This window comes from Limulus polyphemus, unplaced genomic scaffold (genome assembly GCF_000517525.1).
Source record: "Limulus polyphemus unplaced genomic scaffold, Limulus_polyphemus-2.1.2 Scaffold572, whole genome shotgun sequence".
NCBI lineage: Eukaryota > Metazoa > Arthropoda > Merostomata > Xiphosura > Limulidae > Limulus > Limulus polyphemus.
In genome coordinates this window covers 107,996-121,958 of record NW_013666182.1, presented here as the reverse complement: position 1 = coordinate 121,958, position 13,963 = coordinate 107,996, and the positions used below count along the sequence as shown (strand labels likewise).

The 13,963-nt window shown below is 35.3% G+C and overlaps 1 protein-coding gene across 2 annotated transcripts in view; it reads left to right on the top strand.

Annotated features, from left to right (window-relative positions):
* The window catches only part of LOC106459186 (diphosphoinositol polyphosphate phosphohydrolase 1-like), a 54,170-nt gene that overhangs the window by 22,415 nt on the left and 17,792 nt on the right, over window positions 1-13,963 (top strand). For both annotated transcript variants that reach the window (XM_013918788.2, XM_022385614.1), the window contains exon 2: window positions 9,839-9,994. In XM_013918788.2, the coding sequence (XP_013774242.1) occupies window positions 9,839-9,994 (156 nt within the window). The remainder of the gene's footprint in view (window positions 1-9,838; window positions 9,995-13,963) is intronic.

The window sequence follows — 13,963 nt, the reverse complement described above, 5'->3', positions numbered from 1 at the left end:
TCACATAATAACGCCCTCACGGCTGAAAGGGCGAGCATGTTTGGTGTGACGGGGATTCGAACCCGCGACCCTCAGATTGTGAGTCGAGCGCCCTAACCACCTGGCCATGCCGGGCCCTACTGGGGGGACCAATTGATATTTAAATTATCAAAAAAAAACGTTTACACTGATATACAAACTTATAGTATATATAGTTGCCAAACCAACAAGCAAGAACCAATCGTATTATGATTTTACAGTTAAGTGTTTGTTTTCACTGAAATATAATCAGTGAACCCAGAGAACTTTGAAGCACTAAAACGGGTTGTCAGCTGTTTTTCTTTTTCTTTTTTCATTTCTTTTGTGTCAGAATATAGCGTGGAACTTCACAATTCGAATGTAATTTGCATAGATCATAACAAACTAAACAAGCAAACCTCTAGGCCTAAATCCCAAAGGACACTCGAAGTTATGAATCGACCTTCAACTTATACAAAGAAATGCCTAGGAAACTTACTTGGTAAGTTTACCATACATTTGTCATTTTAACATACACGTATATCCATGTTAATATATTTACATTCACGACTTTTGAGAACACAAATTTCGTTTTTGAAAAAGTCTTTCCTTTGGAAATAAAATCAAACTTTTATATTAGCATAACTATAGCTGGTTTCTCTGAAACTTTAAACAAATTGCATAATCGGTGTGTTTTATGTGTAGGGGGATCGTTGATACCATATCATAGAGCTAATTACCATTTTCAGTTAAAAGCGATTACATAATTGAACTACTAGTTTTTATTAAATATTATTATCGAACGAATTCATTTGAACTAAACATTATCTATGGATAAATAGTAAACGTTAGTTTAACAGTATTATGTTTAGGTTAAACTAAATGTGTTCAAACATTTTATTTTACTGAATGACATTACCTCTCTTTCACCCATATTGGTTTCTGCATCAATTTTTTCATTTTTACCAGAGGAAACTTCCATTATGAAAGGCATTAAGTTTATTAAGTCGTAATTAGTCTATGTAGTTATTCAATTTCTGAGTCTTAAGGGTGTTTGCTAATTTTCTAATATAGCTATAGGTACAAGCCATAGGTACAAATTAGTTTGAATTGCCAAAAACTCATTTTTTTTTATATACACCTTTGTTTTATAAGTATTATTTTCTTTTTTATACATTTTTTCTGTGTGTAGTATTAATTTTTGTTTTTAGTGCAGAGCTGCAAAATGAGCTATCTATGATGTTTTGACTGCAGGGATCGAACCACCAAATTTAGTATTATTATCCCTCAAGCTGACAACTAAACCGCCATAGGACACCTAATATTATTACACTGGTATTTTAACAACTGTGTTTCGAAAGATGCTTAATTATGAGATAAGTGCAACGGCAACATGATTACAATTTATAGTTTCAAAAATTAAAAGCTGTAGGAGAAAAACGAATGTGTTCCAACGTCTTTATTACACGATGATAACGGTCGCTTAGCGCCATTGTGGTCAACATTTATTTTCTCCTATACTTCTCCTAGTAGTTCAGCGGTAAGTTTAAGGGCTTATAATGCTAAAAATCGGATTTCGATATCTGTGGTTTGCACAGTACAGATAGCCCATTGTGTAGTTTTGTACTTAACAATAATAATAATAATAAAAAAAATAAATAGAGCTTATCAATTTTGTCCCCTGGTGGGTCAGTGGTTAGATTACAGACTTATAATTGATTCCCGGGGCGACTACAGCGTAAATAGCTCATTGTTTTCTCCCCCCCCCCCAAAAAAAACAACAAAACAACAATAATGAGCCTCTTAGTGGGTTAATGAATGTTAAGACTGAGGGCTTATAATACTAAAAATCGTGTTTTGATACCCGCTGAGGGCAGAACATAGATTGCCCATTGTGTAACTTTTTGCTTAACAACAAATAAACGAAAACTCCCCGTCAACCTATATTTTCAGAATGTTTTAGTATTCCTAAAAATTGATTATATCAAAGGGTAAATCACTTACTGTATCATAAGACTAAAAAAAAAAAAAAACGTTAAAAACAAATGGCAAACTGATATCACCAGCTCTGTTCGCTAATCCGAATAAGATGAGAAACATGAAAGGTAAGTATAGGTATTTTGTTTATTTATAGCCTGCGCTCGGAGAAACTAACAGTGCGCTATAACGTTGAAAAAAAAAGTTACGAAATTTAGCCTTGGATTAATTTAAGTGCATTTTTGATCGGTACAGCAAAACTTCATTAGAAATATATTATTTGTTTTGTTTGTTAGAAATTAAGTACAAAGTTCCACAATGCCCACCACGGGTATCGAAACCAGGTTTCTAGCGTTGTAACTCCGCAGACATGCCACTGGGGGGCAGAAATATATTAACAAGACGTATTCGTACGCGCATACGTATTTTTTCTTTAATACCTATCTATGTAGTTGTTCCGGCAACTCACTTTAAATAGTTATTTGCGAATGCTCTTTTCAGAGTCTGTCAAGTAGAATCATACAGTGAATACATAAGCTTGAATTTTGAAAGTGTTGTACACTCTCGTTATTATGCAGACTACTACTAAGCTTCTTTCATTTACCACACATAATCATGGTTTCATAAAATATACCTTTAGAAGCCCCTGGTTAAGGATTCGATACCTTGCAAAAAGTAAAACTGTGATTTGGTTGTTCGATAATCGTACATTTTGATGTTTCAACCAATGGTACAAGTTTAGAAAAAATTCATAACTTGTTTTAAGCTAGAATACATAATAGTCTCGCATTGCACGATATGTTTTTTAACCTTCAATACCCAAACTATCAAGCCAAGTGACTCATTCAGCCTCCTACGCCTTACGCTTCCCTTGGTACCGGTTATCGACCCTAAAAGAACACATGGAAAAGCAAGTAATGACAGTCCTTATGATTCTTCAGTTGGAGTGTATCCATCTTTTTCAGTCTTGCACTTGTGCCATCAGATATAAAACCTAATTTGGTGGTCAGTATTTTGATTCAATTTTATTTCGACTTCATGTGAAATAAAAGTACACAAAGCACGTGTAATAACTTATTTTAATATTTAAGTAATAATAACGATGTTTTGTTTTAAAATATTTATGAAATCCGGAGTGCGAATCCGAAGGTTCACTATTCACATTCCGTTGTTTCAAAAACGCGCTCCGCACTTTGGGTGCGCTATAAGCGACGGTCACATTCCATTATTCAAAACAAAACTTGGGACTGTAGGTGCGCTATAAGTGACGGTCAACTACCATTATTCAGTGAGATAAGAGTAGCTCAAGAGTTGGCGATAGGCGTTGTTGTCTAGCTACCTTCTCTGCATTATGTTAACTTAAGATTAGAGACAACTATTTATGCACACATAGCCCTTTATGTATTAGATCGTCAAGAAATTAATGTCGCTCTTTTTAGATGAAAAACCCGAACAACTTATATATCAAAACAAAACATTTATTGAATGAAATAGTCTCCATTCTTATCGATGATGATTTTCCATCTTACAATCAGGTTGCTAATGCCCTGATTAAAAAATCACTTGGCTTTAAAGCAAAATATATGTCGTATCCTCTTTAACACGTTCCACATTTGCATACGTTTTCCCATTAAAATGGTGTTGCAGCAAACGAAAAAGATGGTAATCTGATGGTGCCATAGCTGGAGAATATGGTGGGTGGGGGAGAACTTCCCATCCAAACTCCATAATCTAGTGTTGCGTCAAACGTGCCACATATGGACGTGCATTGTCGTGGAAAAGAAGAACACCTTTCCGATTGACGAGTGAAGGGCGTTTCTGATGAAGGGTTTGATTTAAACGTTCCAATTGGTGACTATAGATCTCTGCATTGACAGTTCGCTGTGAATTGAGGAGTTCGAAATGATTTACTCCTTTGATGTTCCACCAAATGCAAAGCTTCACTTTCTGCGGATGGAATCCAGGTTTTATGTGTCGGAAGTGGTTTTTGTCTAGGACTGAGCATTGTTTTTGGAGTTTAATATTCGCACAGAGAATCCATTTTTCATCACTGGTGACAATTCTGTCTAAAAATGGTTCACGCGCATTACGCGCCAGAAGAGTTTGTTGATTTGGTTGAAGTTAAGCACAAAGCTACACAATGGGTTATCTGTGCTCTGCCCACCACGGGTATCGAAACCCGGTTTCTAGCGTTGTAAGTCCGCAGACATACCGCTGTGCCACTGGGGGGGGGGGGGATGCCAGAAGAGACGAAGCAACGTTGATACGTTGGAAACGATGATCATCGGAGAGTTCGTGAGGCACCTAAACACCTTTTTTAAGGAGTTTCCCCATATTCCTCCGATGTTTACGTATTGTTTCATGAGAGACATGCGCTTTCAGGGCAATTTCATGAGTGTGTTGCCTTGGGTTAGACTCAACAAGTGTTTTCAGAGCATCAATATCAATTCCAGTATGTTGGCTCCTTCCATCACAGTTTTTAAGGCTAAAGTCACCTGAACGAAATATGCTGAACCATTGTTGACACTTACGAACGTTCAAAACATTTCTATAAACTTCTTTGTGGCTACAGAGGCGTTGTTTCCCTTTTGTATTCAAACAACACTACATGCCGAATGCGTGTCTCGTCGTGTGCCATCACTATAAAGAATTAGAGTATGCTAAACTTTACACATTATATAGGCTACTATAACGTGATGTTTAGGCTGTTCGTTTAACTATTATACGTGATGTACGTTGTTTTTTTGGAGGGGGGGGGTAATGAAAGTGTTCCAAAACGCGACATTAATTTCTTGACGGCCTAATAGCTTTGCGCAACATTTAGGAACAAAGTAATATAAAATAGAATAAATGTTGTTATGTTGAGCACGTTTATTCCAATATTTAAACTTTATAAGTTTCTAGAATACTGATTGTTGAACGATTCTCACATGTAATGTTTTTTTTCAAGTGCTAATAAACTTTGGGCTTCTAAAAGTGTTCTAGTGGTAACTGCAAACTGATATCACTCCAACTTCCGTGCTTTTCTGAAAAATATATCTGAAAATTTATATTTTTTAATGTTTTGAACAATTTCCGGTTCTCTAATCATAACTACAGAAATAACTGTGCGCGTTTAAAACTTGTTAAACTGTAAGTTATACAACTGGTGCTTTTTGTTTTCGAGGGGCTTCCCACCTTCTAGCGCCGGCCCAGAAGAACATTATTCGATATGATGAAAACTATTAATATGTAGATTATTTCATATAGGATTAAGCTATACATTAAAATTTTGACGCAGACAAAACCTGTCTTTCTTGTATGCATCACCATGTGCAATAGGTGACGCAATAAATGCAATAATATTATTATTATTATTATTCACGCCTACCTCTTTGTCACGCAATAAATGCAATAATAATATTCTTATCATTAAGGCTTACCTCTTTGTTAATAGTTCCCTGTGAATTAGCGGTAAGTTTACAGACTTACAACACTAAAATCCGGGATTCGAATCTCCGCGGTGGAGAGAGTGTAGCCCATTATGTAGCTTTGCTCTAAAACAATAACATCTTTGTTAACAGGAAAACTCGCATAATCATATGCAGTAGGTGGCGCCTCTAGTTCAACTGTCTCGTAATTATTGATAACGCTTACCTGATTTTTATTAAGATGGGGGAAATTCTAATAGCGTATGGCGCAACAAACCTTGTGATGTCTTGGTAATTAAAACCTTGAAAAAGTTAACCCAAAAATATCTTTAAATACGAGTAGTTTCAATCACAAAAATAACTCTGATGGTACTTTAAACAAAATAATGTCATTCTACAAGTTATTGATAATTTATAAGTTTATACGTCAATTATCTGTTTTATGCTAATGGATTTGCACATTAACGTAAAAATTTATTTGAATCAACACAATCTGAGTTCCTCCAGATACGTGAGCTGTCTTCATAATACAGCTTCATATCTCTAAACGAAGGGATTTTTCACTAATAAGCTTCGCTTTGCATCATAAAGGAGCCTTTGGAAGTTAAGTGATGGACTTACTTTAAACTGGCTTCATTTCATAACATTGTGATATGTTTTATTGTATCAAATTAAATTAAATGTTTTCTGCCTTTCTATAATGGAATTGAAGGCAAGGAAGAATGTGCCATAATATGACAACCATACTACATCTGCTATATCCAGTGCCAACGCGGCCTTTCGCGTGATACCAGGGATCATCAGGCCAACTAAATACCCTAATTGCATCAGACAAGAGTACCCCATGAGTTGGCGGTGGGTGCTGTTAATTAGCTGCATTCCTTCTACTTTTATCAGTTTATTATTAGGGATGACTATGTGCAAACATATCTTGTGTATTTCTGAAACAAATAAATAAGACATTCGTTATTTTCGAAAGTACTGACGTCAAATCATATCAAGTCATTTTCGAAACTCCAACAAACTTGCTACACATGAGTATTTAGAAAGACGACGTCACAAGTAAGGTATTTCGATAAATGACGTGTCGTATTCGGATATAGAAGTACATATAACTAATATTCTTCTGAATTCTAAATCTAAGTTAACTTTAATTTCACATTATCTGTCATGGTGTGGTCCTGCATAAGAAGCTTGATATTGATTATATTTGCTTTCTTTATATGCTTTCCTGATTAAAAGCAAAGAATCACGTTTTGAGCAGCGACTTGAGCTGAATGACATTAAAATTATAGATTTGCATTTCACGAATCCATACATAGAAACCCATAGTCTCTTTGGTCTTTCAAGAATTTCGTATAGCTACATGTAATCCGAGTTGGTTCGATTGAAGCGATCTATACGTACCACGGAATGACTGGATTCGAATGTTAAAATCGAAGACAAGAAGAGACGACAGCAGTTTTGATCAGGTGTACGTAAACTGTCTTATGGCTGTATGTATACGTGCACTTTATAAATGGTTCTCGAAGTAAAGATAGCTCTGGAGTCGTAATTTGACTGGACAAATTATATTGTAGTAGGCAATGTTTCTTAAAGTTTATATTGTTTCGCCAGAGGGAGTGTTGATGTCATGTGGTGAGTGCGTGTCTTAATGACAAGAACTTTTTTGACTATAGAAAATTATTTGAATATAAAGGGCAAGTTAGACGAGATTGTAGGTTTACTAATAGGTCTATAATAATGGTGGGTTGGTTACTGAGTTATCCAATTTATTAGTTGGTTTCTCTGTTACTTCAGTATTGTGAACATTGAGTTTATATTTCAACGAAGTGGTACAGATAATAGAGGTACTGTGTGTACGAGAAAATTAGCCAATAAGTGAAATTTGTATTTATACTTTATTTATTTGTGCAGTTAGATGTATTGTTAAAACCACCAAAGACGAGGCAATAGAAACGCAAGTAACTTGAATTTTTTGCAACGGAGTTGTGATACTTTGCAACCTGAACTCAGGAGGCAAGAGTTTGAGTTGCAAACGATCAAGCACTGCTTGATATTTTACAACGCATCTCATATTGTCTCCTTTAAAGACTAAGCTACGTTTGACCAATCAGAGATCACGTATTATTCAATGACAATAGCATCCATCATCTTTGAAATGTGGAGTAAAACTTGTTGAACTTCGAGCAAATTAAAAGCCAATTCTTTTTATCACCAAAAAACAACAACAAAGAAAAAGTAGACAAAGATAAAACTAACCAAGCATGGGAGGAGGTAGTTGCGGCACTTTGGACAACAGGCAAATAGGAAACGAATACTGGTTTTGAGCTGCTTTGTTTTTGCCAAGGCACAAAATAAAATTGTCGGTAAAACTGCTACAATTAAGCACGTGACTCAAGGGAGCATTTTTATTGGTGTAATTACACAAGTCCATTAAAATGGCATTGCTAGGAATTCTTTCCTCTACAACTACTCTTGGTCGTGAATTATACAAGTTGTAAAATTTGTAGTCGAAGAAATAAAACGCTTTCGTTATCATAAGGTGGACTGTATTTGCATTTTTTAAACGGATAATCCAAAATAACAATAGAATGCGCTCTGACATATTTTCTGCTATTAACTTAATTCTATAAGAATCGATAAATTATTGTTTCTTAAATCTATTACTTTTTCTTTTCCTTACACACCAGCAACTAAACACTTTATGAACATTTGTTAAATAAAAAATGTGGATTTAATAAAATAAGCCAATGTATTTGATATCACCAGGAAAATCAAATCTATGTCTAAAAATAAAATGTTCTTCCATCTTCATGTATGTTTGTTTGGAATCAAGCACAAAGCAACACAATGGGCCTTCTGTGCTCTGAACACCACGGGTATCGAAACTCGGTTTCTAGCGTTGTAAGTCCGCAGACATACCGCTGTACCACTGGGTGGGGGCATCTTTATGTCTTGAGTTTTTAATTGCTGGCATATTTTATATACTCTGTGAATGGTCCTAAAATCTGCCCACGTTTAAATTTTATAAAGATATTGAAAAGAAAATAAAAAATATAAAAATAAATGTAATATGTATTATACGACAACGTTTATGGTTGTGAGAGCTCTTAAGAAAATAAGTCTCCATATATGTTTAGCATTTATACAACTAAAATATTGCTCAGCTTTTAAATGGGTCTTTATTGAATGCATGTTAACCTTGTGTACTAAAGAAAAACTGTAGCCTAAACATCTTTCGGCCCGGCATGGCCAGGTGGTTAGGGCTCTCGACTCGCAATCTGCGGGTCGCGGGTTCGAATCCCCGTCACACCAAACATACTCGCCCTTTCAGCCATGGGGGCGTTATAATGTGCGGTCAATCCCACTATTCGTTGGTAAGAGAGTAGCCCAAGAGTTGGCGGTGGGTGGTGATGACTAGCTGCCTTCCTTCTAGTCTTACACTGCTAAATTAGGGACGGCTAGCGCAGATAGCCCTCGTGAAGCTTTGCGCGAAATTCAAAACAAACAAACTAAACATCCTTCACCTGGCGATCCTGAAAGGCTTGTCTATTACTATCTAGTACGATACAATTACGGTGTCTTAATTCAAATGGAAAAATACCAAAATTTAAAAGATATTGTCTGGAGTAGCTAATAAAGTTTTAAAATATTAAAACCCATAAACGAACATTCTAACCTTTTAATATAATAAAGTTCTATGTAGTCGCTGAAATTAAAATAGTTAACCTGTCACATTAACTCTGGATCATGTTCAAGTCTATAGTTTATATTCGCTGCATTATTTCAAAGTAAGTTTAATTTGTTTAATCAACATGTTTTATGGACTTTTGAAGAAGTACATAAAATAGTTCACGTCTATTTAAGACAACTTAAGTTTAGTCAGTTGATACTTTACAAAGTGATATCTTTAATTTTGTCATTGTAGTATCTGGTATTTTCAACCTTAAAAGCACATTAGGCGTTACGTAGGCCACACGACTAAGACACAAATTTCAAGGTTCAGCAGAATTGTCCCTAATTTTTAATTGCTGACAATAGGGAGGGCAACTAGTCAGCAATACCCGCCGTTTAAATTGTTACTCTTAATTGAATAGCCAGATTGATTATAACTCAATTATAACACCTCCTATAGCGTGTTAAGAGATATGTCGCGGCTCAAACCTTGGATCTGCTGTTTCGCAGCCCGGCACGGTAACCACTTGGCCACACTAGACCGTTTATGATAATCAGTTTGAGTCTTCTGCACTAATCCCCAAATCAATACTCTTATTGAGACTCTTTCTTCTTTACGGAGTTAAAACACTAAAATCCGGGATTCGATTCCCCGTGGTGAACTCAGCTCAGATAGCCCATTATGTAGCTTTGCGCTTAAACGAGCAAACAAAGAAATAAACTCTTTCTTTATTTACATTATTCTCCACCTGAAAAGACTGATTTGATTCTTCTAGGTATTGCTAGTGACCAGTAGTCGAGTGCCTGGCCAGTGGATAGTCCCAGGTGGTGGACTAGAACCGGATGAGGAACCAAGTATCGCAGCCATAAGGGAAGTCATGGAAGAAGCGGGTGTTCGAGGAACTCTGGGAAGGTTTCTAGGAACGTTTGAGGTGGTGATTTAAAATTGTATTTCATTTTCTTTTATATTTTTCTCCTGACGTTCTAATGATAGTCTTGTCATCTTACATGTATTTTTTCCCTGAAAAATGCTTCAGTTAGCTTTTGACGTCAGCGTTTAACGACATTGTTTACGATGATATAGTAAAATGGAATGTCTCAATACTTTTATACACACACACACACACACACACAATATATATATATATATATATATACATGTTTGTGTGTGTATAATTAGAGAGTCTAGCAAAAAAAAAAAAACATATAAAATTAAGAAAAAAAAGAATCTGGCAGCATTGTTGGCATAGATACTTCGCAATAATTATATTGAATCTTGAACAAATCTTTTGAGTTTAATGATAATAATAACCTTAAAGGTTTTTGAAAGTGTCTAGTTGAGTTTCACTGACGTCACTAGTAGATAACCCAGAGAAGTAGCCAGGGGGGGGGCCAAGACCTCTTGGGCCCCCCTGAAAAATCTAGGCATGTTGATCACATTATTTTCAGTTTTTATATATAGTAACCTCGTTTTGTATCATTTAATAAAAAATATAACTTCTATAAACACTATTACATTTCATTTGCTTTGTTTTGTTTTAATGACCATTTTATTAAAAATTTAGGTCAATTTCAGCTTTTTAATTTATTGGCCCCCCTGGTAAATTTTCTACCCCCCCCCCTCCGAGTGGAAAACCTGGCTACGCCACTCACATTGGTTCCAATACCAGTCTTTTTATGATCGTAGTCAGTACTAATGATTTTACCTCGAAGCTCATACCGCGTAAAGCCCTCCCTCAAAGCTAGTACTGTAATATCATACAGAAAATATGAAGCATATGTGCAAGTACTTGAGACTTGTAATATTTTCTGACAGATATTTCTAAATCCACAGTTCATTTAATTTTTTCATCTTTTTCTACCAAAGTATATTTCCATCATCGCGAAATTCTCGTGGCTTTCAGTATTTGATGTTTCTCCCATTCGACAAACTTTCCATATGAATGCATTTAGATATAATTCTTACATTTAGGAAAAAGTCATTATTTTCCAGTTTTCTCTTAAAATTTTATTTTAATAATGTATACGTCTGTAGAAACTGTGATTTATTTATTTTTACCTTTTAACATCAGGGAATACGAAAAAAAAATTATTTCCTCGCATCCTAAATTAAAAAAATAAATCTAGATATCTTTAGGTAATTATCCTAATTGTATTAGCAAAGCATAAAATACACACAACTGGGTATAAAAATACACACAACTGGGCGTAAAAATACACACAACTGGGCATAAAAATACACACAACTGGGCGTAAAAATACAAACAACTGGGCATAAAAATACACACAACTGGGCGTAAAAATACACACAACTGGGCATAAAAATACACACAACTGGAAATAAAAATACAAACAACTGGGCATAAAAATACACACAACTGGGCATAAAAATACACACACACAACTGGGCATAAAAATATACAAACAACTGGGCATAAAAGTACACACAACTGGGCTTAAAAATACACACAACTGGGCATAAAAATATACAAACAACTGGAAATAAAAATACAAACAACTGGGCGTAAAAATACACACAACTGGGCATAAAAATACACACACACAACTGGGCATAAAAATATACAAACAACTGGGCATAAAAATACACACAACTGGACTAGTGAATCAGTAACTGTTCTATCTAAGCCTTATAAGTAAGATGTGTCACATATAGTCTTAGCTACCTAACTGTTTTGAAAGAATGACCCAGAATGTATTAGTCATTATTTTATGGTGAAATTTTGATCAAATCAGTATTTTGTTAAATATTATAGTAAATATACAAGGTTTAAATACAGTTGCGAAATATGTAATGACAACAATAAGTTTCCTCTAAAAATTTGGGGCGCAGGATGGTCCAGTAGTAGAGCTATAGATTTCGGAGCTGACGAGCCGGGTTCAAATTCGTGCGATAACACAAGATATTTCCGCATGTTAAGCTGTGGGCGCGTTATATAAGTGGCAGTCGTCTCTTATCGTGGACGTTAGAGGTTCTGCTGACTAGCTGCCTTTCTTCTAGTCAACAGTTCAAAATTTAGGACGGTGGCATATAGCCTTAATAACTTTACCATAAATACAAATACAAAATTCTCTGTTAATTTAAATATTTATTTACTACGTTCATCAACATGCAAAATACAAAAACAACTCACGCGAAAATGTATTTGGATGTACTTTTCCATTTTCTTGTAGTTTTGTTTAGGGTAAGATTAAACAAAAAAGCGATCTATTCAGTGTAATGATTAGTCACAATTTTTATCCAACTTATTTTAAGATATTTTCCGAATGCGGCACCCCTGGTTCCACGAGTATGAACAAGACTTTGATCTCGAACGCACGGCGTGTTGAATGTTAGCGTTGAAAAGCATGTGTATATAAGCAGCGTTCCTCTCTCACCACTCTGAAAGCAAATTTATTAGGCTTAGATCTATGGTATGGTGCAGCGTCATTTGCAAGCATCTTCAATAATAATAAACTTATACATAAATACGCTCCAAGCTGCTATTGATGTGTACTGGAAAGTCACGTGGGAACTCAGTATTTGTAGATAGAATAGGGTTAAAGTGCATACAAAAGCAGTATGATAATAACTTAGAAAATAACAATACACCAACCACCTATTCCAGCCAACTCATGCACATTTCCGTATTAACACACTGTTATGCCAATTTAAGGATGATGAGAACTCTAAGCAGTTGAAATTTTAAAGGGAAATTGATGAGCCAGAAATGTGACGATAATTGCAAAATATCATGGATATAACGACAGTAAATTTTTCATATAGATATGGCTATCTTTTAGACCTTGTTTTTCACTAAGTCAAGTACTTCTTTCATGCATTTAAAGTTCAATTTCGTATTTTGTTTTATTTTATCACTCATTGAGCCCCTTCGGCTCAGCAGGAAGTCTTAGGCAGAGCTCAGATATCCCACTGTGTAAGCTGTGGGCTTGACAACAAACAAACAACCCCACTGCTTGAATTATTTATTTGCAATCTTTCATCGAAATGGAACATCATATTTCGTTCTAGTTCACTGAGTATGCGCACTGCACTTCAAGAACTTAGTTGAGGTGACCATTGTGCAGTTTTTTGCAGGTTTCTCAACAAGCTTATTTTCTGAACATTTCCAATAACAAATAGAATCGTTGAAACGAAAAATAAAATGCAATTAAACATTGGTAGGCGGTGAAAGATAGTAATGTGCCGATTCTGCTGATTGAAGTGCGCAGTCTGCTGTACGCTATGTTTTACCCCTCGTTCAACTCTCTTCCAGTTTACCAACTATACTGTTCACGAATCAGACCAAGACTTCGAGTGAGGTAACACTTGAAAGGGTCAGTCATTAGTATATTCTGTAGAGTATTTGTCTGGTCTCATTGATCGTAGTCCACCGTTTGACGGTATTTTATTTGTTGCAAGCACGTTTCATCCAGTTTTTCTTCACTGCAGTGTAATACCACTGGCAAATAACATCTCTTTGCTAACTGGATGCCATTAAAAAATATATTTATAAAAACATATATAAGACATCGTTTATCGCCTTTTTTTATTAATTTAAAATAATATTAGCGTAATCGTTTATCAATAGTGTGCCTAGTTACGCTTTAAAAGATAGAAAAAATAAGTGCATTTGAATTCAAAGTTTATGTACCCAACGTATGTTAATCAAACTCATTTATTTTTACTTAAAGTAGGCTTAAGAAAGTAAGATAGGATTTGGCCACTCGCAAAATGACCAGTAGATTATGATGTCACAGGCTCTGGTCGGTTACACATTCAGCAGAAAGAAAGTTGTTACATGTTTTGTTGTGTTCTATATCCTCATAAAAGTAAGATAGGATTTGGCCTCTCGCACAATGACCAGTAGGTCATGATGTCACAGGCTCTGGTTGTTTACACA